The sequence below is a fragment of the Gorilla gorilla genome, chromosome 16 (genome assembly GCF_029281585.2).
Source record: "Gorilla gorilla gorilla isolate KB3781 chromosome 16, NHGRI_mGorGor1-v2.1_pri, whole genome shotgun sequence".
Taxonomy (NCBI): Eukaryota; Metazoa; Chordata; class Mammalia; order Primates; family Hominidae; genus Gorilla; species Gorilla gorilla.
In genome coordinates, this window is record NC_073240.2 from 90936657 (window position 1) to 90961492 (window position 24836).

The 24836-nt window shown below is 50.3% G+C and overlaps 2 protein-coding genes across 11 annotated transcripts in view; one reads left to right on the plus strand and one right to left on the minus strand.

Annotated features, from left to right (window-relative positions):
• Positions 1 to 16904, plus strand: part of WDR93 (WD repeat domain 93) — a 52904-nt gene extending 36000 nt beyond the window's left edge. The window contains exons 9-17 of one of the 10 annotated variants that reach the window (XR_008671808.2): positions 428 to 599; positions 2296 to 2366; positions 2958 to 3044; positions 4718 to 4837; positions 6277 to 6490; positions 8735 to 8798; positions 10841 to 10997; positions 11383 to 11504; positions 16564 to 16705. Coding sequence is in view for 9 of the 10 variants with exons in the window: in XM_055363084.2 (XP_055219059.2) it covers positions 428 to 599; positions 2296 to 2366; positions 2958 to 3044; positions 4718 to 4837; positions 6277 to 6490; positions 10841 to 10997; positions 11309 to 11504; positions 16564 to 16844 (1298 nt within the window). In the remaining variant the exon portion in view is untranslated. Of the gene's footprint in view, positions 1 to 427; positions 600 to 2295; positions 2367 to 2957; positions 3045 to 4717; positions 4838 to 6276; positions 6491 to 8734; positions 8799 to 10840; positions 10998 to 11111; positions 11264 to 11308; positions 11505 to 16563 lie in introns of those variants that run through there. The other 9 variants (XM_031002213.3, XM_055363086.2, XM_055363084.2 and 6 more) reach the window with 9 other exon arrangements.
• Positions 6485 to 24816, minus strand: LOC134757283 (uncharacterized). Its single transcript, XM_063698837.1, has 2 exons — positions 17670 to 24816; positions 6485 to 8082 (listed from the first exon to the last, which is right to left on the minus strand). Exon 1 carries the CDS (start codon positions 24186 to 24188, stop codon positions 22491 to 22493), a length of 1698 nt encoding a protein of 565 aa, XP_063554907.1. The 5' UTR covers positions 24189 to 24816; the 3' UTR covers positions 6485 to 8082; positions 17670 to 22490.
• Between the last annotated feature and the right edge of the window lie 20 nt (positions 24817 to 24836).

Sequence of the window (24836 nt, forward strand, 5' to 3'; positions counted from 1 at the left end):
GCCTAATTATGTGAGTGTTCAGCAGTGGCTGAAAAGTGATGGCAACTGGCAGATCTGGGGCCTTCCTCAGCTGGGGAGACAGGGACAGTGATCTAAAGTCTCTAGTGGCATTGTGAACATTTCCCTGCCCCACCGCCCCCCACACCCTGGCCTTTGCAAATATTCTGTAATCCAAAAGCAGAGAGAATGATGTTGGGATGAAGATATAGAAGAAGGAGGACAGCAGCTGCTCTCTGCCTGGGCTCTGTGAGCTGGCGGGGTACAGGAGAGGCCGGGAGAAGACTGAATACAGACCAATTGCAGAGCAAGAATTGATTTCTGAGGCTGAAGGATTCTGCAGGAAGCTGGGAAGTGTGGAAGAAGTAGGGGAAAATCAGGAAAGGGGGAGTCACATGGCTTGACTAATTCTGTAATATTTTCAACCTAGGCACCACATTCAAAAGCCCCCTGGAAGTCTTTGCAAAGATCAAGGACTGCTACGGACTGGGCTCCGGGCAGAATCATTTCATCAAGGACAGTCAGTGGGAGCAGCAAGCTGAGATCTTCAACGCTTCCTACAAGAAGTACCTAGATAGGGAGTGGGAGGAGGAGCCACTCAGGTGAGCCCCCTAATCCCAGGAAAGCCAGGGAGCATCCCCAAGCTTCTGCTGTCTTGGCACATGCAGGAATCAACCCAGGGACCTGAATTAATCTCAGATCTAAAAGCTCTTTCTGGGGCCAGGACAGTGGCTCACATCTGTAATCCCTACACTTTGGGAGGCCGAGGCAGGAGGATCATTTGAGCCCCCAAATCTGAGACCAGCCTGGGCCACATGTCGAGACCTTATCTCTAAAATAAATAAGCTCTTTCTGGTTTGGGAGAATTTTGAGCAAACATCAGCAGATATTTTGAAATGTTGTGTGGAGATTGTTACTATATAGTTAGAACAAAGGCTGATAATAATGGAGTTAAAAGAAGAAATAGATATCTATGGAAATGAGAAATATAATTTATTTCAGTTTTATATATGACATCTCTAAAAATTTTTTTTTCTTTTTAAATTTTTTTTTCTAGTTATCTAAAAGCACAGAGGCTGGGCACGGTGGCTCAGGCCTGTAATCCCAGCACTTTGAGAGTCTGAGGCATGCAGATTATCTGAGGCCAGGAGTTTGAGACCAGCCTGGTCAACATGGTGAAACCGTCTCTACTAAAAATACAACAATTAGCCGGGCATGGTGGCGGGCACCTGTAATTCCAGCTACTTAGGAGGCTGAGGCAGGAGAATCACTGGAACCCAGGAGATGGAGGCTGCAGTGAGGCGAGATCACGCCACTGCACTGTAGCTTGGACAGAGATAGACTCTGTCTCAAAAAATAATAATTAAAAAAAAATAATAAAAAACACAGAAGATCCTAAAGACAAATAAAGTCACCACTACTAAAATTTTTCTCCATTTCCTTCCTGCCTTTCTAAATGTAATGTAGCATAGGTGTATAATTATTATAATATATGACTTTCCCATCTTGGTGAGCAGTTAGGTATCATTAGCTCCAAGTTGTGTTGGAGAGCCTCAGTCTTTGAAGTATCAATGAGGGAGCTGGTTTTAGGAATTAGGTCTCCTCATAGCTACTGTGGATCTCAGGAATGTTCTTGTTCTCACATGGGAAGTGAAATCTCTCGTGCTGTCAAGTGGACCTTAAATTTTCTTACTTCAGGACACAAAGTCCTAAGGCTAATCCCTGACAACAGCTCCCTGTTACTGTCTGGAACTACATCAAGATTCAGTGGTATGCTGGGGCTGGCTCCTACTGCATAGTGAGATAATTAGGGTTTTGCAAGCCAGTTGTTAAACCACTGTTAGTTGTCCATTGTGGGAGCATTGACACCATGAAAATCTGCAAACCCTACAAATTGGGGCCTCTTTTATTTAAGAGACCCAGTTTATCAGCACAACACTGGCTGTATTGCCCCTGGGATAAGAGAACATCTATGTAGATCACCCGAGTCTGCTCTTTAAGGACATCTTCCCCAAAACAGAAGTGGCTCTCCAAAAGACAGCTGTCTCTGGCAAGAGCTCTGCACACCACACTGGCCTAGGAGTGATTCCCAGCCCCACCCAACCTGCCCTCACCAGCATCCAAGGTCAGCGCATCCCACCAGGACCAGCACCTAGAATGTGATGTGCTTCATGGCCTTCTTACCCCTGGGAAGGTCCATTCTAACTATCTATTCTGGTTTTAGGACCAAGACTCTGCCAGCAGCTCTCCTTGCCAGGGAGTCTGCATGGCTCTGACTCGTGTCTCTTTCTTTCCCAGTACGGCCACCTTCTATTTCCTTCTTCCTAGCTGCCTATTTGCAATGCCAACGGAAGTCAAGAGCCCCTCAGGTAAATGAACATGAAGTGGGTGGTTGTCCTAGCAAGGGGTCATCTTGGGGAAACCCCTCAGCAAGCCCCCACAGAGATGTTCCCCAACAAACCTCGCATGGTAGGAGGGAATGAAGAGGGGAGTTCGGTTGCCAGCTGTAGCCTGTCAGTTTCTGTTTGCATCTGTGGCCCCTGAGCACAGGTTCTCTGATCACAAAGGCTGGCACTGCCTTCAGGGAGTGGTTGCCATAGGAGAAGGCATGAGCCCACATCCACCGGGCTGCTTCTGGATATGAGTTTGTTTTGTAGAAGATGTTACTTAAAACACTGAGGGTGTGAATTTTCTAGATGTGAAAGCAGCCGAGGGGGAGTTGAGACTGTCCTCCCTATGCAAGAAGGCGGGTGGGCCCCAGGAACAGCCCTCATGGGGCTGCCCAGTCCCTCTCTCTTGGGAAACTCACCCTTCTCTTGGGTGCTGCCCATTAAAACAAACCACTTCAGACTTCAAACCAGCTTCTCTTGGGCAAACACCTTCTGTGCAAACCAAAGGCCACCCAGATTTCCCCCTGTGTAACACCCATTTTCTGTCTTCCCGCCCCCCCCCCCCCCCAGGAATGGCCTGTGTCCTTGGTATACACTGGACCAGAAGTCACAATTTCTTCCTGTATTCACTAAACCGAACTCTAAAGGATAAAGCTGGTACTTCACTGCTGAGATGGGAGTCGCCTAAGCTCAGGACTTGCAGACATGTCCTTCTCCAGCTTAGCTGAGAGCATGTGACTGACATACATCAAGTGTCACTTTAGGGACCAGATCTAGGCAGGCAGTAGGGGGTTTGGTGGGTGTAGTGTGACCGCAAGAATCTGTCTCTGAAATGTCATGTTCCTTAAAGACAACAGGTCAATAGGGACAAAGTCTACAGTCAGGTCCACAGGGCTCCTTAAGCAGCTAAGGTAAAAAGAGAGTAGGCTTGGCTGGGCGCAGTGGCTCATGCCTATAATCCCAGCACTTTGGGAGGCCGAGGTGAGTGGATCACCTGAGGTCAGGAGTTCAAGACCAGCCTGGCCAACATGGTGAAACCCCATCTCTACTAAAAATACAAAAATTAGCCAGATATGGTGGCACGCGCCTGTAATCTCAGCTACTTGGGAGTCTGAGGCAGGAGAATCACATGAACCTGGGAGGCAGAGGTTGCAGTGAGCCAAGATCACACCACTGCACTCCAGCCTGGGTGACAGAGCAAGACTATCTCAAAAAAAAAAAAAAGAGAGAGAGAGAGATTGAGAAAGTAGGCTTGGAATCAGAAGGTCAGTGCTAATCCTAGCCCAGCTGTCTGCAAACCATGTAGTCTCAGGCCAGTCGCTTCACACCGCAACCCACTTTTCATGCAAAACATAGAGCTAATTAATTACACCATTGTTGTCTAGTGCATGCGTTTGTTGAAAATAGCAAAATCCAGAGAGTTTCTGTATGTAAAGCTCTTCGAAATTGAAACGCACTAAGGAAATATAGGTTGTTGTTGTTTTACAAATTTATGGAGGTGACCAGGTGTGGTGGCTCACGCCTGTAATCCCAGTACTTTGGGAGGCAGAGGCAGGTGGATCTCTTGAGCCCAGGAGTTTGAAACCAGTCCGGGCAACATAGGAGACCCTGTTTCTACAAAAAATAGCCAAGCGTGGCAGCATGAGCCTGTAGTCCCAACTACTCAGGAGGCTGGGACAGGAGGATCACTTGAGCCCAGGAGGTTGAGGCTGCAGTGAGCCAAGGTTGCACCACTGCACTCCAGCCTGGGTGACAGTGAGGCCCTCTCTCAAAAAAAAAAAAAAATTAATGGAAGCAGTTACATGAGCAAGTTTGCTTTGTGATAATTCCTTGAACTGTACACTTGTTATACTTTATATTACACTTCAAAAGTAACGTTAAAAAATTCACAAAGGAGGAGTTTCTTTTCTTCCGTCCCTTTCCCAGGCAACCTGGCTTCTAATCTCCTTCTATACTGACTGTATGGCCTTGAGCAAGTCACTTCTCTGCCTCATCTATAAAATAGGGATACTAATAAGACTACTTTATAGAACCCTTGTGAGAATGCAATGAAATTATGTGTGTAAAGTGCCTAACACAGTATCTAGCACCTAGGACATACTCATTAAACATTAGCTGTAGAGTAATAAAACAGTGTGACATTATCTTATCATCCTAGGCAAGGAGAATAGCACTTCATAAAGAGAAGGAAGATGGTGAGTCCAGACAGGTGCTCCTGGTTCCCATTCCCTGAACAGGCAGACCAGTCTGAGTCACAGGTTGTCCAGGTAGAAGTGATGGGTAGGTGCAGAGTCTGGGGGGAACCGGTTGAGTATTGTCCTTCCCCCTAGACCCTGAGGGTGTATGGCCCTGTGCTGCGCCCATTGCAGTCTCTCAGCTCAGCTGCTCCTCCTCCTACCTGGTGCTGGCCTGCGAGGATGGTGTGCTCACGCTGTGGGACCTGGCCAAAGGTAAGTCCTCCCTGCCTCTCTACCTAGTACCTGGGTGGGACTCTGGGCAGTGAGTCTGGGAGCTCTGGAATTCCCACAGGCCCTGGGCCTTCTGTTACCTCTGTGTTCTTAAAGTCACCTTGGGGAACTGGTCCTACTCCCCTCTCATTCATTTATTCAACAAACATTTATTGGATATAATATGTGCTAATGCTTCCCACTGCCCATGTGTTTATTGAGTGACTTCTCTGAGCCCGGCACTGTACTAGGCTCTGGAAGTATGATCATTGCCTTCATTATTACACTCCAGTGAAGAAGTATGTCTGGCACAGTACAAGTGATCATGGTGGCCTCAGCCTTCCTCTTCCCAGCCCCCAAGCTCTCTAAATAAGTGAGTCTTTTTCCCTGCTATTCTGTCTCATCCCCAGTCAGCACGAACTCTATTGTATTAGAGCTAAGAGACCTATAAAGCAGTCAAAGTGAGACCAGCAGCTATTCTGGGTGGGTGGCACTGTGGTTGAGTTCTAGGGTCCTGGGTCCAGCTTTGCAGATACAGATATCAATGATATTGCTTCCTCAATTCGTCAGCCTCTAGGGAAGCAGCTCCCTCTAATTGGACTTTGTTAAAGGCCAGTAATGACTCAGTGGTTTGCCATTTTGCAGTTGGAGATGTATTTTCCTAGAGAGTGGAGGTGGGCCACCTTCACTGGGCAGCCCTCCTGGCAGGTGCAGAGCGTCAGAGATAGTACCCTGTTTGTTGGGTAGCTTGTGATCAGACCAGGGAGTTGACTGTTCTCAGGGAGGTGTCTGTCAAGCTAGCAAATTGCCTTCCTCACTTGGCTATCACTTTCTGAAGAATGCAGTGGTTATTTCAACTTTGGAGGATATTTTCCCCACACACTGCTAAGATAAACACCACTAAAGACCCTCCTTCATTTTACTTATTGAACCAACAGCATTATTATAGAAGCAAAAGATATTTCAAGGAAAGAAGAATGATGATGATTTCATAAGCCCTTGACCAAAATAGCTTGTTTTCATTTTTTTCTGGATATTAAGTTCTTGTTGTTTGGCCACACACACACACACACACACACCGCCTTTTCTGAAACAGCTGTGCCTCCCCCTGCCCATATGCCTTTGCATCCCATGGTCAGCTGCGCCTCAGTCCCTGGCTGGGTTGTAGCTTCCTTCCACTCCAGTGCTGACCCTGCCCTCCTCCATGCTCTTGCTTCTCCCCCTCCCCAATTCCTCTCCAGACACAGCAGCATTCCCCTGCAGGGGGCTTTTCTCTCCCATTGGGCACTAGGTTTACTGATTTTCTCTCACAGGGTGCTCATTGCTTGATTTTGCCTTCACATCCTACAAGTCCCTCACACACTTGCTGGTCACAGCCCCTGTGCCCATGGCCTCCTCCCCTACCCCGTTTTCTGACCAGCTTGTGTGATTACTTTCTCTAGGATTCCCTCTTGGGGTCGCTGCTCTTCCTCAGGGATGTTTCTGCCAAAGCATTCACTTCCTAAAATATTTCTTGGTCCACAAAGGACAGAATATGTATCCTGAAGGTCCAGTGAAATCCCAAATGAAATGTGTGGTGCTGTGCACAGACGCCTCCCTCCATCTGGTGGAGGCTAGCGGGACCCAAGGACCCACCATCAGTGTGCTTGTTGAGAGGTCAGTAGCTTGAGGGTGGGACGGGGTAAATAATCGGCCAGATTATTTTAATTGCTATTTAATAGTAAAATCTGACAGCCTCTCTGACTACAGTCCACCTTTTGTATAGTCATCACTCTCCTGGTGAGCTTCTGAAGATCACCAATGTCACATATATGTTACAATTTTTTCTAACAAAATTGTATGATAGCACAGATGACATCTGCTATGGTTTGACTCTCCCCTCCAAAACCCATGTGAAAACTCAATCCCCGTTGTGGCAGTACTGTGAGACGGGGCCTTTAGGAGATGATTGGATCATGAAGGCTCTTCCCACATGAATGGATTAACCCACTCATGCATTAATGGATTAATAGGTGAATGGATTAATGGGTATCATGGGAGTGGAAATAGTGGCTTTATAAGAAAAGGAAGAGATACCTGAGCTAGAACATGAGCACACTCAATTCCCTCACCACGTCACACCCTATGCCGTCTCGGGACTCTCTAGAGAGTCCCCACCAGCAAGAAGGCCCTCACTAGCTGTGGACCCTTGACCTTGGACTTCTCAGCCTCCATAACTGTAAGAAATAAATTCCTTTGCTTTATACATTATCCAGTTTCAGGTATTCTGTTATAAGCAACAGAAAATGGATTAAGACAACATCCTTCCCATCCCATACGGCCAAGAAGAGGCTCATTTCTCCCACAGTAAACTTCCATCAGTTTCTCCAGGGATCTCTCTCTCTTTTAAACATTTAAAAATACCTAATGCATGCAAATGAACCTGTATAATGTGTGTGTGTGCGCGCGCACATATGTGTACGTGTGTGTGTGTGTAATAAAGAATAATGAGATCAACTCCCCTGAAACCGTTGGAAATCGATAATCTCCAGTTCCATTTGGGCTCCCTGCATGGCTCTCCCTCATCAATCCTTCTTGCTCCGCCCCAAACACCTTATTAATTACCTAATGCTAAATAACAAACCACCCCAAAACTTAATGGTTTAAGAAAATAATCAGTGTTTAGTCCTTGAGTCTGTAGGTCAGCAATTTGGACTGGACTCAGTCCATTTCTTCTACTGGTCTCACCTGGGCTCTCAAATGTGCCTTCAGGCAGCTTGCAGCTCTTCTAAGATAGCTTCACTCACACACCTGGCAGTTGGCAGGTTATTGGCCAGTGCACCTCGGTTTTCCTCATGGTCTCTCCTACAGACTAGTACAGCCTTTCTCACATGGTAGTCTAAGGGCTCCTAGCAGCAGGAGAGGGCAACCATAGCACACAAATGCTTTTCAAGCTTCTGCTCATGTTACACTTGCTAATGTCCCATTGGGCAAAGCACATCCCACATCCATGCCCACATTCAAGCAGTAGAAAAACAGACTCCATCTTTTGATGGGAGTCACTGCCAAATACAGCCAACTGCTTTTCAATCTACCACACCATTTTTCTAAATTCATCATTCCTTTGCTTTCCCTTAAGAATTAACCACATTTAGGCCAGGTACAGAGGGTCACACCTGTAATCCAAGCACTTTGGGAGGCCAAGGCGGGTGGACCACTTGAGCTCAGGAGTTCAAGACCAGCCTGGGTAACATAGTGAGACCCCTTCTCTGTGAAAAGAAAAAAAATTATTAAAAAAAGAAAAAGAATTAACCACATTTGTATGACTGTATCTCTAAACAGTATATTATTTAGCTTTGCATATTTAGGAAACTTACAAAGGGAACCATATTCTATATATTCTCCAACTTGTCTTCCTTCCTTCCTTCCCTCCCTCCCTCCTTCCTTCCGTGCATCCTTCTTTCCTTTCTTTCTTTCTGTTTTGTTTGGTTTTGTTTGAGACAGGGTCTCACTCTGTAGCCCAGGCTGGTCTTGAACTCCTGGGCTCAAAGTGCTGGGCCCCCAAAGTGCTGGGATTACAGGTGTGAGCCACTGCACCCAGCCTCCAACTTGTTTTTCAATGGTATTTATTCTGCATCTTGCTTTGCAACATTGTTCACAAGAGCCATACATGTTGATGCATGTAGCTCCAGTTCTTTTATTTTCATTACCATATTATATTTCATTGTATAATATACCACAATGACTTAAGCATCCTCCTAATAGATATTTGGATTGTTCTTAATTTTTTGCTACTATGAACAGCCTCCTCACATATTTCTTGATTTCTCTGAATTTCTCCAGGATATATGCCTAGAAGAGGATATCAAAACTTTTAAACTCTTAAAGTAGGAGAATGTCTGTATATTTTCTGTCCTATAGGCCTGTAAAGCACCTGGATAAAACCATCTGTGCCGTGGCCCCAGTCCCAGCCTTACCTGGCATGGTAGGTTCCCCATGCCTCTCTGTAAATGCCCCATGCCTCTCATTTCTCTTCTGTGAATGTGTTCATCTGTCCTTTAGAAAATGCTTATTGAAGGCCTGTTATGTGTTAGGCACTGGACTAGCTTTCGGGTTTACAAATAGAAAGAGAAAGAACCTGCCTTCATGGAGCACACAGCTCATTTGGGAAGACAGAGAAGTCACCAGGCAGCTGCCTTAGAACATGAGAAAGGCTGTGATAGGGATTTTTTAATGGATGCATGGAATAGAGAGAGGGGTCACCTAACTCAACCTGCAGAAGTTGGCAGCAGGGGAGGACTGTGTTTTCTGGAGGAGGTGACAGCTGAGCTGAGCCAGAGGAGTTGAGAAGGCAACACCATGGAGGCAAGAGAGCACCATGTGTCCCGGGCACTGCAGGAAGTCCCGGGCACTGCAGGAAGTCCCAGTATCTGCCACATGAGATTGCTGTGGAATGTGGAGAGGGAGGAGGCTGGGGTGGGAAGACAGGTGGGCCAGACCATGGAAGGTCCTGTACACTGTGCAGAAGGATACAGATGTGTCCCTGTGTGGGATGGGGCTCAAACAGAGAGGTCAGAGAATGGGAACAGCATATTTAGAGCAGGGATGGAGAGTTGAGAGATCTCAGTTCGGAGATGGACTCCACATTCTGGACTACCTGTGGCTGTTGCCAAAGGAGAGGGAAGCGTGCGCGGTTGATCCTCGCTTGCAGAGGTGATTCCCCAGTCCTTACAGGGCCCACTTCAGGCCTGGAGAGAAAGTCTGTGATTCCTGGTGTGGCCCTACAGAGGGTGAGGGGCCTACAGGACCCCCAGGGGAGGCTCCAAGAGAGCCCAGGGCTGAAAATGTAGATTCCATGCTCACCAGCCAGGTACAGTTAGTGAGAGGTGGTTGAAGTGGGGGGTACAGCAGGTTCCCCTAGTTAAAGAGAGGGAGTGAATAGAGAAGAGGTTCCCATGGGCACTACCATCACTTACAGGACCTGGAAAATCAGTTCACAAAGTGACCATGAGGGGCCCCAGGGAAAACTGCATGGGGACAGTCCTGCAAGCAGAGAGGAGAGTCTAAAGAAAGTGAGAGCAGTGTCCTGTGCTGCAGAAAAACCAAGAACATGGTGGAGACGAGTGGCTGAAGCTGGGAGACAGACGCAGGAGGTGGGGGAGTGGACAGGGTGTGGAGAGACCCTCTTGTGTGGGGAGGGGAAAGTGGTGTGGCAGCTGGAGGAGGATGTTGGGTCAAAGGGGGCTTTTTTTTTTTTTTTTTTTGAAACGGAGTCTCGCTCTGCCGCCCAGGCTGGAGTGCAGTAGTGCAATCTTGGCTCACTGCAAGCTCTGCCTCCCGGGTTCACACCATTCTCCTGCCTCAGCCTCCCGAGTAGCTGGGACTACAGGTGCCCGCTAGCACGCCAGGCTAATTTTTTGTATTTTTAGTAGAGACGAGGTTTCACCGTGTTAACCAGGATGGTCTTGATCTCCTGACCTCGTGATCCGCCCGCCTTGGCCTCCCAAAGTGCTGGGATTACAGGCATGAGCCATCGCGCCCGGCCAAAGGGGACTTTCTAAGGATGGGGAGAGTTTAGTATGTTCACTGCAGAGGAAAGAGCCCAGGCAAGAGAGCATCCCCAGCTCAGATCTCAGGCCAGGAGGGGCTGTTAGATTGAGCAAGGTCCCTGAGGCAGTGGGAAGGAAAGGCATTGGGAGCACAGGTGAGAAACTGAATCTTGGCTACATGGAGGGTGAGCTCTTCAGCAGAGAAGCAGAGAACTTGGAAGAGAGGCCGGGAAAAAGGGGAGGAATGCATAGCCCTGGAGCAGACAGCATGTGGAGGAGGGTCTGTTGGCTGAGGGGGACCCCAAGCACACATGTGTGTGCAGGTCTCCAGCAGCCCTGGATGGATCCAGAGGCTGGGGCCCAAGAGGTTTTATGTCCAGCTGCTTCTCTCATTCCTTACTGGGGTGACCTCTACACGACCTTCCTGTGAGGGACAGAGTCCAGTAGAAGCCCCCCTCACCATCTCTTTACTTCCCAGGTGCTCATCTTTTCCAAGAATGGCTCTGTGTGCCTTATGGACGTGGCCAAGCGTGAAATCATCTGTGCCTTTGCCCCTCCGGGAGCCTTTCCTCTGGAGGTCCCCTGGAAGCCAGTGTTTGCTGTGTCTCCAGACCATCCATGTTTCCTGCTCCGAGGTACAGAAAGGGACCAGGGCTGATGCCCACTGACCATTTCCCTGACTTAGTTCTCTCACAAACAGAGAGAGCCCCTCCGATCTCCTCCCCACTCTGTGTCCCCCTCCACCATAGGCCAAAGGGTACCGCAGCTCAGTCCTCACAGGGCACTTCGATAAAATGCCAGCAGGGTCTTCTCTCTGAAGTCACAGCTCAACCCAGATGACCCAGCCTTTATAAGCAGAGAGCAGCCTCCACCTGCTCACCAGGACCACAGAGCCCACTGAGAAAGCGATTGTTACACAGAACATGGTGTTCTTGTCTCGTCACAGGAGACTATTCACATGAAACTGCGTCCACCGACGATGCTGGAATCCAATATTCTGTTTTCTATTTTAATTTTGAGGCCTGCCCACTCCTGGAAAATATCTCAAAAAATTGCACCATTCCTCAAAGGGACTTGGATAACATGGCCTTCCCCCAAGCACTGCCACTGGAGAAAAGATGTGAGCGTTTCCTCCAGAAGAGGTAAAGAGCTCTGTGTCTTCACCCCCTCCCACATCTGAGGTTGTCTCTGGATTGAGGGATAGTGGAGTTTCTTTTATGGTAAATCCTTTCAGCATTGAAATTTCCCCTGGCTGGGCGTGGTGGCTCACGCCTGTAATCCCAGCACTTTGGGAGTCCGAGGCAGGTGGATCACCTGAGGTGAGGAGTTCAAGACCAGCCTGGTCAACATGGTGAAACCCCGTCTCTATTAAAAATACAGAAATTAGCTGGGTGTGGTGGCACATGCCTGTAATCCCAGCTACTCGGGAGGCTGAGGCAGGAGAATTGCTTGAACCTGGGAGGCAGAGGTTGCAGTGAGCCAAGATCGCACCACTGCACTCCAGCCTAGGTGACAGAGCAAGACTCTGTCCCAAAAAAAAAAAAAAAGAAATTTCCCCTAAGTGAAGGGTTCTACCCCATGATAGCCCATGAGCTGCACTCCACCTCACATGTGGATTGGTAGAAAAAGAGTCATTAATTCAGGCTGGGAGAAAAGAAGGGCTTCCAGTTGGTGTTTTCTTCCTGTCAAGATCATCTTTTTAACTTTCTCAATTCCCTCTTAAAAATATGTTTAGGCCAGGCGCGGTGGCTCATGCCTGTAATCCCAGCACTTTGGGAGGCCGAGGTGGGCAGATTGCTTGAGCTCAGGAGTTCGAGACCAGCCTGGCCAACATGGCGAAACCCCATCTCTACAAAAAACACAAAATTAGCTGGGTGTGGTAGCACATGCCTTTTGTCCCAGCTACTCTGGAGGCTGAGGCGGGGGAGAATTGCTTGAACCCGGGAGGCAGAGGATGCAGTGAGCCAAGATCGTGCCATTGCACTCCAGCCTGGGTGACAGAGTCAGACCCTGCCTCAAAAAAAAAAAAGTATGTTGGGATTATTAGACACAATCATTAAGATGGGGTTGGCAAACTATGACCTGTGGGCCATATCCAGTCCACTGCCTGGTTTTGTAAATAAGGTTTTATTTGAACACAGCCGTGCCCATTTGTTTATGTATTATCTATGGCTACTGTATGCTATGGCAGGATTGAAGGCTGCGAAGGAGATAGCATGACCTATAAAGTCTAAATTATTTACATTCTGGGCCTTTACAGAAAATGTTTGCCAACCCATGATCTAAGACCCCTTTCTTTTACCCATCATTCAGGTAAACCGTTATGTGTGTGTTTCTCCTCTTCCCCTTCCTCTTTCCACTCTCCCTAATCCTGCAAGCACTGTTTTCTTGCCCTCCTTTCTGCTATCAAAGCATAAGGAACAGTACTCAGGCCATTCTGGAGAAATAGGTGTCTCTTCTAATCCATCTCACAATAAATTTCTGGGGATTTGCAAATCCTTGTTGATGATTCCTTTTGGGATCTGACCACACATTTCGGGTGGATTGGGGTCATCAGTGGAGTCCTGGATCCTGGTCCCGGGCCTGCCACTACAGAAGTAGGTGGCTCTGGCAGGTTCCTTTCCTTCCAGGGCCTAGATGTTCCTATGTATGTAACGTGACCTCTGAGATTCTGTGATCTCTCCAATCACCATAATGTCTCTTCACGACTGTCTCCCCCTTTCTCTGTGTAGACTCTTTACTCAGGGAAGAGTCTCTTCACGACTATTTCCCCCTTTCTCTGTGTAGACTGTTTACTCAGGGAAGACTGAAGTAGAATGGTTAAGATATGCAGGTCTGGAGCCAAACAGACCTGAGTTTGATTCTGACACTACCACTTACAATGAGACCTTGGGCGAGTTACTTAGCCTCCTCATTCAGTCAAAAAACACATATTGTGCACCTGTGAGATGCCAGGCTGTGTTCTGACCATTTTAATGATGCCTGATTTTTTTTGGCTTAAGGTATTAAGTGGGATGATACATGGAAAGTACCAGGCACAGAGTGGTTGCTCAGTAAATGGTAGTTATGACCATGATGATGGCTCCCTGCTAATCCAAGTTCATGCCTGGGAAAATTCTAAACATTACCACTAGGTGGCACCATAGCTCCTCTCCGCTTCCTAGCTCATACCTGCACTTAACAGGGGCGTTCAAGTCCTTCCTGCATTGTAGTGGGTCGCTGGGAGGCCCTCGGTACCTCCCGGAGGGAAATGTGCCTATTCGTCAGGAGACGAATATGGTCTCATGAGTCTCTGGGGAGAGAGAGACAATGAAGAAGGCGATGGTTGACACTGGCCCTCTCTAAAGGCCTACCAAGAATGTTCAACTATTCTTCACAGGGAGGGTTTTTGTTTTTTGTTTTTGTTTTTTTTTTTTGAAACAGAGTTTCACTCTTATCACCCAGGCTGAAGTGCACTGGCGCGATCTCGGCTCACTGCAACCTCTGCCTCCCGGGTTCAAGCGATTCTCCTGCCTCAGCCTCCCCAGTAGCTGGGATTACAGGCATGCGCCACCACGCCCGGCTAATTTTTGTATTTTTAGTAGAGATGGGGTTTCTCCATGTTGGCCAGGCTGGTCTCGAACTACTGACCTCAGATTATCTGCCTGCCTCGGCCTGCCAAAGTGGTGGGATTACAGACATGAGCCACCACGCCTGGCCTGATTTTATTTAAAAGCTGCAAATGTATAGATTACTTTTTTAAAAAGTGTTAAATTGGCCGGGTGCGGTGGCTCACACCTGTAATCCCAGCACTTTGGGAGGCCAAGGCGGGTGGATCACCTAAGGCCAGGCGTTTGAGACCAGGCTGGCCAAAATGGTGAAACCCCGTCTCTACTAAAAGTACAAAAATTAACCGGGCATGGTGGCAGGTGCCTATAATCCCAGCTACTCAGGAGGCTGAGGTAGGAGAATTGCTTGAACTCAGGAGGTGGAGGTTACAATAAGCTGAGATCATGCCATTGCACTCCAGCCTGGGCGACAGAGCAAGAATCTGTCTCAAAAAAAAAAATAAATAAGTGTGAAATATTCTTTATTTGCTATTACACATAAATCACACCAGAATCTCTTTCAATAAGTAAAAGGGATTTTATTTTATTTTGTCTATTTTTTGAGACAGGGTCATCCAGGCTGGAGTGCAGTGGTGCAATCACAGCTCACTGCAGCCTTGACTTCCCGGGCTCAGGCAATCCTGCCTCAGCCTTCCGAGCAACTGGGGCCACAGGCATGCGCCACCACACCCAGCTAATTTTTTTTATTATTTGTGGAAGCAGGGTCTCCCTATGTTGCCCAGGCTGGTCTTGAACTCTTAGGCTCAAGTGACCCTCCCACCTTGGCCTTACAAAGTTCTGGGACTATCAATGTGAGCCACCATTCTCAGCCTAAAAGAAACCATTATAGATACAGGGATAGATATAGATACAGGGAATTCCACTTAGATTGGCAGAGTTAAGGTCAAAAATATAAAGTACACATTGCTACTTTACCTTCAGCCCTTTCCTTTAAGAGGCAAATGAACACAAAATATGGTGCATCTTGCTTGGTTCTGAGACAGTGAAGGAATTTCTCCAGTGTTTAAATATATTCATATAACCGGTTATATAAATCTAAATATAAAACCTATCTCCAATACTTTTTTTTTTTGAGATGGAGTCTCGCTCTGTCACCAGGCTGGAGTGCAATGGCACAATCTCAGCTCACTGCAACCTCCGCCTCCCAGGTTCAAGTGATTCTCCTGCCTCAGCCTCCCAAGTAGCTGGGATTACAGGCACATGCCATCATGCCCAGCTAATTTTTGTATTTTTTAGTAGAGACGGGGTTTCACCATGTTGGCCAGGATGGTATCGATCTCTTGACCTTGTGATCCACCTGCCTTGGCCTCCCAAAGTGCTGGGATTACAGGCGTGAGCCACCACACCCAGCCCCCAATACATTTTAAAGATAGCATTCACCATTTTTGTGAAAAGTTGGACATTACTAGCCAGGTGCTGTGGCTCACGCCTGTAATCCCAGCAGTTTGGGAGACAGAGATGGAGGATCACTTGAGGCCAGGAGTTCAAGATTAGCCTGAGCAACATAGTGAGACCCCATCTCTACATCTACATCTATAAATAAAAAATTAATTAATTAATTAATTAAAATCTTATCTCCACATAGATGGAGAGCCTCAAAACAAATCAAAGCTATGGTCATTGTCTTTCTCCCCCAGAGCACTCCTCTTCCTGTTTGCCTAAGCATTTTAACATCATTCACTTGTACCTCCTTCCCTACCACAACCCCACTGACAGCCCCCTCCACCCTGCTAAGCATGCCCGTCTCTGTGTGCACTCTGAGGGGTGAATCTTGGGCTTCTCTGATTTTTCTGTAGTGAACATGCACTTACTTTTTTTTTTTAAACAACTCTTACTTTTTTTTTTTTTTTTTGAGATGGAATTTTGCTCTTGTTGCCCAGGCTGGAGTGCAATGGTGCTATCTTGGCTCACCGCAACCTCCATCTCCCAGATTCAAGCGATTCTCCTGCCTCAGCCTCCTGAGTAGCTGGCATTACAGGCACGTGCCACCACGCCTGGCAAGTTTTGTATTTTTAGTAGAGACGGGGTTTCTCCAGGTTGGCCAGGCTAGTCTCAAACTCCCAACCTCAGGTGATCCGCCTGCCTTGGCCTCCCAAAGTGCTGGGATTACAGGTGTGAGCCACCGCGCCTGGCCAACAACTCTTACTTTTTAAAAGACCCAACTCAAACTGTCTTTATAAAAGTTGAAATCATACAGTGTGTCTTTTTGTGACTGGCATATTTCACTCAGCGTAATGTCCTCAAGAGTCATCCATGGTGGAGCATGTGTCAGAACATCTTCCTTTTCAGTCTGAATGTTCCATTGTGTGTAATACTACAGCTTGTTTGCAAATAGCCTTTTAGTTCCTCAGCTCGCCATCCTGTCTACCCACATGCACCTCACAGGTAAGAATGCTAGACCCATCATTCCTCCAGGAAAGGTTTTCTGAGCACCTGCTGTGTACCAGGCTGAGCCCTGAGGACACAGAGGTGATGCAGGTGTGTCCTCTTAGAGTTTCTCATAGGAGCACAGGGTAGTCTAGGTCTGCCCTGGGGGCTCAGGAGCTGGGGAAGTGAGGGGAGATTCCTCTCATCACCGTTGTGTGGCCCTCAGCTATCGGAAGCTGGAGAAGAACCCAGAGAAGGAGGAGGAGCACTGGGCCCGGCTTCAGAAGTACTCCTTGTCGCTCCAGAGAGAGAACTTCAAGAAGTGAGGCTGCCACCGCCCCAGGATCTCTGAAAAGGAGGTTTCAGCCACGAGGCAGCTGCTGCCAGGACACTGAGGCCAAGAGAAATGTAACAGAGCCACAGCTCCACAGGCCTGCACTCGGAGTCTGGGGCCTCTGCAGAGCCAGCAAGGGGAAAAGTATAATCTGGGGGACCTTCAACCACTAAGCCTCTTGTCGGAGCCCTCAGGCAGGCAGATGTGTCACCCAAATAAACAGTGATATTGTCTCCAGACTCCCAAGTTGCTGTGATATATAACTCATCGTTCCCATGCAGTCCAGACCCCAGCAGGGCCCAGATGATGGTTTCAACCAGAGTCCTCGGCCTGGTGAGGACCACTCACCTCCTGGGCCCTGGAGAGCCACTGTCCTCAGATGAGCAAGACACCCCGCCCACCTGTTCTCCCCACCCATTTCTCCCTCCCACGGCTGGATCACACCTTTATAGAATAGCTTTGAGGAGGTGAGGCTCAGGATGGTGGCGTAAGGGCCTGAGGCCACACAGGTACGAGAGGCAGAGTGGGAGGGAGAGGTGGCAGGCAGGAGCTGGGCCACTGCTGCCCCTGGCCTGCTGGCTCAGGAACGCTAGAGGTGGCTGGGCAGAGAGATGCCTTGTTCTTCTCTAGAAACTGTCCTCCCCAAAAAAACAGACGGAGGGGTCCCCAGCAGCCCAAGGGATCCGCGAGGACCCTGTGTGGAACCTTGGAGGCTGAGGGGGCTCAAGTGTCCCAGCCTGGTCCTAGGCCTGCTCGGTCTCTTGGGTGAGAAACTACCTGGGAGGGTGACTGCACTCAGAGTTTGTGATGGCTGCTGTTTTGCAGCCCCATCCACCTCCTCCCTGGGTCACATACCACATTCCTTGTTGGCCAGACAACTCCCATGTGGCACTGATGCTGGCTGGCTGACTGTCCCCCGGGATGAAGGTATCCCCGCCTGAGACACTCTGGCCCTCTCCACACCCCACCATGGGAATGAAATATCGCCGCCAACATACCTCTTGGCAGTAATTCCCTCTTCACAGCAGGTGCTCTGGCAGCTCTCTGGAGATGAGGAAGGAGAACTTAGGAAGATGCTCTTGGCTTACACACCACCTAAGGTGATGGGGAACCAACATTTCTGTGGTTGGTGTATTTTACATTTAAGCTTTAAGCAACCTTGTGAAACATAGATGTTATCGTTATCCCCATTTTACAGAGCAAGGAACTGAGAGTCAGGTGAGACAGCGTAGAACAGCCTGTGTCCAGTCCCCGTGGGCTTCTCCATAGCAAATGCTAGAAACCGAACACAAACTACCTTTAGCAAAAAGGGGGATGTGTTGGCTCAGATAACTTAGCTGTCCAGGAGTCACACTCTTGGTGTGGCTGGATCCAACCCCAGGTATTGAGATCACACCTGGAGTCTCGCTCCGCCTCTCAGTTCTAATTCCCCCTTCAGGCAGGCCTTCCACTTGGGTGACACCAGAAGCACCTGGTGGACCACCCCTTCCCAATAGTGCCGGCGAAGCCCTGAGCCTGCTCCTCACTGGCCTGCATGTAGTCTCTTTCCTGAACCACTCACTGTAATGATGGTCAGGGCTGCGGCAGGTGTCCATCCCCAGAGGGAGGGAGAGGTCTTCCCACCCCCAAACCAAGGACTGACAAAGGGAAGAGCTCTCTGAGGAAAGGAAATGACAGGGCCATGAGGGAGGAAGGCAGGAGGGATACTGAGCAGGCAGACAACAGAGGCACCCAGCCCAGCAGAGGCAGCAGGGAGCCCAGCCCACCCTCTGCCAAGACATGTGCTGCCCACACCTGGGCACCTTCTCCTTTCCCAGCGTGTGAGGGGAGAGCGGGTGGGGAGAGGGGATCTGAGGCATTCACAAGGCGTCTTATGTGCCACGTCCCACCAGCGGGACGAGGGAGAAGGAACCAGGGCCGGTCAGCACTAGGCTAGTGCTCCCCAGCTGTAGGCTGCGCTGCCAGGGCTCCAGCCACTTCCACCTGTGCAGCCCCAGGCAGAGCTGGCCATGCCTGTGGGCCCAAAAGAGGTCCTTGCCCTCTGGGTGACAGACCCCATGGAAACATCAAGAACCTATGTTGGCCGGGCGCGGTGGCTCAAGCCTGTAATCCCAGCACTTTGGAAGGCTGAGGCGGGCGGATCATGAGGTCAGGAGATCGAGACCATCCTGGCTAACAAGGTGAAACCCCGTCTCTACTGAAAATACAAAAAATTAGCGAGGCGTAGTGACGGGCGCCTGTAGTCCCAGCTACTTGGGAAAGCTGAGACAGGAAAATGGCATGAACCCAGAAGACGGAGCTTGCAGTGAGCCAAGAACATGCCACTGCACTCCAGCCTGGGCAAAAGAGAGAGACTCTGTGTCAAAAAAAAAAAAGAACCTTATGTCTTCCCAGGGGACGGTTGGAACTAGAGCAAGGCATACCAATGCCCAGGTGCAGCATCCACACCTCCTTTCCTCCCCACAGGATCCACACACCAACACCTCCACACATCCACACATCCACACCTCCACACACACACACCTCCACACATACACACCTCCACACAGCATCCACACTTCCACACAGCATCCACACCTCCACACGACATCCACACCTCCACACAGCATCCACAGCTCCACACAGCATCCACACCTCCACACAGCATCCACACTTCCACACAGTATCCACACAGCATCCATACCTCCACACAGCATCCAAACATCCTCAAAGCATCCACACAGCATCCACACCTCCACACAGCATCCACACGGCATCCAAACAGAATCCATACCTCCATACAGCATCCACACCTCCACACAGCATCCACACGGCATTCACACAGCATCCACACCTCCATACATCATCCACACCGCCACATAGCATCCACACCTCCATACATCATCCACACTGCCACATAGCATCCACACGGCATCCGCACAGCATCCACACAGATTGCACACATCCACACAGCATCCACACAGCATCCACACAGCATCCACACATCCACACAGCATCCACACCTCCACACAGCATCCACACAGCATCCACACGGCATCCACACCTCCACACAGCATCCACACCTCCACACAGTATCCACACCTCCCCACATTCACACATCCACACAGCATCCACACGGCATCTACACAGCATCCACACAGCATCCACACATCCACACAGCATCCACACATCCACACAGCATCAACACCTCCACATATTCACACATGCACACAGCATCCACACCTCCACACTGCACCCACACGGCATCCACACAGCATCCACACAGCATCCACACTTCCATAGAGCATCCGTACCTCCACACAGCATCCACACTGCATTCACACCTCTACGCAGCATCCACACGGAATCCACACAGCATCCACACCTCCACTCCTCTCCACAGGATCTACACATCCTCACCTCCACACACCATCTACAACTCCACACATCCACACCTCCAGACAGCATCCACACTTCCACACAGCATCCACACCTCCACACAGCATCGAAACCTCCAAACAGCATCCAGACCTCCACACAGCACCTACACAGCATCCACATAGCATCTACAGCTCCACAGAGCATCCACACCTGCACACAGCATCCACACCTCCATACAGCATCCACACCTCCACACAGCATCCACACCTCCACAGAGCATCCACACAGCATCCACAGAGAATCCATACAGCATTCACACACCATCCACACTTCCACACAGCATCCACACCTCCACACAGCATCCACACCTCCACACAGCATCCACACCTCCAAACAGCATCTACACCTCCACAGAGCATCCACATGGCATCCACATAGCATCCACACAGAATCCACACCTCCACACAGCATCCAAACCTCCACACAGCATGCACACCTCCACAGAGCATCCACATGGCATCCACACAGCATCCACACCTCCATACAGCATCCACACCTCCACAAAGCATTCACATGGCATCCACATAGCATCCAAACATCATCGACACAGCATCCACACATCATCCACACCTCCATACCACATCCACACGGCATCCACACAGCATCCACACAGCAGCCCCACCTCCACACAGCATCCACACCTCCACAGAGAATCCACACGGCATCCACACGGCATTCACATGGCATCCACACAGCATCCACACGGCATCCACACATCCACACAGCATCCACAACTCCACACATCCACACCTTCACACAGCATCCACACCTCCACAAAGCATCAACACCTCCACACAGCCTCCACACCTTCACAGAGCATCCACACCTCCACACAGCATCCACAAGTCCACACAGCCTCCACACCTCGACACAGCATCCACACCTCCACACAACATCCACACCTCCACACAGCATCCACACCTCCACACAGCATCCACACCTCCACACAGCACCCACACTTCCACACAGCATTCACTCCTCCACACTGCATCCAAACTTCCACACAGCATCCACACAGCATCCACGCAGCATCCACACCTCCACACAGCATCCACACAGCATCCACACAGCATCCATACTGCCACACAACATCCACACCTCCACACATCCACACCTCCACACAGCATCCACACCTCCACACTGCATCCACACGTCCATACAGCATCCAGAACGCCACACAGCCACACATCCGCACATCCACACATCATCCAAACCTTCACACAGTATCCACACCTCCGCACAGCCTCCACACCTCCGCACAGCCTCCACACCTCCACACATCCACACCTCCACACAGCATCCACACCTCCACACAGCATCCACACCTCCACACAGAATCCACACGTCCACGCAGCATCCACACCTCCACACATCAACACATACACACCTCCACACATCATCGAAACCTCCACACAGTATCCACACCTCCGCACAGCATCCACACCTCCACACAGCATCCAGACCTCCCCACATTCAGACATCCATACAGAATCCACACAGTATCCACACAACATCCACACCTCCACACATCCACACATCTACACAACATCCAAACCTCCAGATATCCACACCTCCATACAGCATCCACACCTCCACACCGCATCCACACTGCACCAACACATCATCCACACAGCATCCACACCTCCACACACCATCCACACCTCCACACATCCATACCTCCAAACAGCATCCACACCTCCACACAGCATCCACACCTCCACACAGCGTCCACACCTCCACACATTCACACATCCACCCAGCATCCACACCTCCACACATCCACACAGCATCCACACCTCCACAGAGCATCCACACCTCCACACAGCATCCACACCTCCACACAGCATCCACACCTCCACACAGCGTCCACACCTCCACACATTCACACATCCACCCAGCATCCACACCTCCACACATCCACACAGCATCCACACCTCCACAGAGCATCCACACCTCCACACAGCATCCACACCTCCACACAGCATTCACACCTCCACACAGCATCCACGCCTCCACACAGCATTCACACAGCATCCGCACAGCATCCACACCTCCATACAGCATGCACACCTCCACACAGCATCCACACGGCATTCACACGGCACCCAAACAGCATCCACACCTCCATACAACATCCACACCTCCACAGAGCATCCACAGAGCATCCACACAGCATCCCCACCTCCACACAGCATCCACACAGCATCCACACAGCATCCACACATCCACACATCATCCACACCTCCACACAGCATCCATACAGCAGCCACACAGCATGCACATCTCCACACAGCATCCACAAATCCCCACATTCACACATCCACACAGCATCCACACGGCATCCACACAGCATCCAGAACTCCACACATCCACACAGCATCCACACCTCCACACAGCACTCACATGGCATCCACACAACATCCACACAGCATCCACACTTCCATACAGCATCCACACCTCCACACAGCATCCACATGGCATCCACAGAGCATCCACACAGCATCCACACCACCAAACAGCATCCACACAGCATCCATACAGCATCCACACATCCACACAGCATCCACACATCCACACAGCATCCACACCTCCACACAGCATCCACACAGCATCCACACCTCCACACAGCATCCACACAGCATCCACACCTCCACACAGCATCCACACAGCATCCACACTTCTACACAACATCCACACCTCCACACTGTATCCACACCTCCACACAGCATCCATGCAGCATCCACACATCTACACAGCATCCACACCTCCACACAGCATCCACACCTCCACACAGTATCCACACTTCTACACAACATCCACACCTCCACACTGCATCCACACCTCCACACAGCATCCACACATCTACACAGCATCCATACCTTCACATATCCACACCTCCACACAGCATCCACACCTCCACAAATGCACACCCCCACACAGCATCCACACCTCCACACATCATCGAAACCTCCACACAGCATCCACTCTTCCATACAGCATCCACTCTTCCACATAGCATCCACACCTCCACACAGCATCCACACCTCCAAGCAGCATCCACACCTCCACACAGCATCCACAGAGCATCCACACCCCCACACAGCATCCACACCTCCAGACATCCACAACTCCACACAGCATCCACACCTCCACACATCCACACCTCCACACAGCATCCACACCTCCACACATCCACACCTCCACACAGCATCCACACCTCCACACATCCACACCTCCACACGGCATCCACACCTCCACACACCATCCATGCCTCCACACAGCATCCACACAGCATCCACACAGCATCCACACTTCCACACAGCATGCACACCTCCACACAGCATCCACACCTGCAAACAGTATCCACACCTCCACACAGCACCCACACGGCATCCACACAGCATCCACACGGCATCCTCACCTCCATACAGCATCCACACCTCCACACGGCATCCACACCTCCATACAGCATCCACACCTCCACACAGCATCCACACGGCAGCCACATAGAATCCACACGGCATCCACACCTCCACACAGCATCCACCCAGCATCCACACCTCCACACATCCACACATCCACGCATCCATATAGCATCCACACCTCCACACAGCATCCACACCTCCACACATCCACATATCCACACAGCATCCACACCTCCACACAGCATCCAGACGGCATCCATACAGCATCAAGACATCATCCACACCTCCACACAGCATCCACAGCTCTATACAGCATCCACACTTCCACACATCCACACCTCCAGACAGCATCGACACCTTCACACAGCATCCACACCTCCACACAGCATCCATACCTCCACACATCCACACCTCCACATGGCATCCACACCTCCATACATCCACACCTCCACACATTGACACATCCACACAGCATCCACATCTCCACACAGCATCCACACCTGCACAGTGCATCCACAGAGCATCCACACCTCCACACATCCACACCTCCACAAAGCATCCATACCTCCACAATCCACACCTCCACATAGCATCCACACCTCCACACAGCATCCACACCTCCACACAGCCACACAGCACCACACATCCCTGTCTCAACGTGTAGTGGCACATGTGGTCAGCAAGCAGAAGCTGGTTCCCTGCTGACCATGACACTGGTAGCCAGCGTGCATTAGGAACATTATTTCACACACAGAGCTTCTCCACCTCCCCCACACACAGCCCCACCACCACACACACTCAGATACACCCACACAGCCCCACTGCCACACGCACACACACATAACACAGCCGTGCTGCCACACACACACACAGTGCCCCACCACGTCCCCCCACACACACACAGCCCCGCTGCCACACACACACATACATACAGCCCCGCTGCCACAGACACACACAGCCCAGCCTCCACACACACACACAGCCCAGTCTCCACACACACACACAGCCCCACTTCCACACACACACCCACACAGCCCTGCCTCCACACACACACCCACACAGCCCCACCACCACACACACATAGCCCCGCCTCCACACACAGCCCCGCCTCCACACACACAGCCCTGCCTCTACACACACAGCCCCGCCTCCACACACACACACAGCCCAACCTCCACACACGCACACACAGCCCAACCTCCACACATACACACAGCCCTGCCTCCGCAAACACACGCAGCCCCGCCTCCACACACACACAGCTCCGCCTCCACACAGACAGAGCCCTACCTCCCCACACATATACACACAGCCCTACCT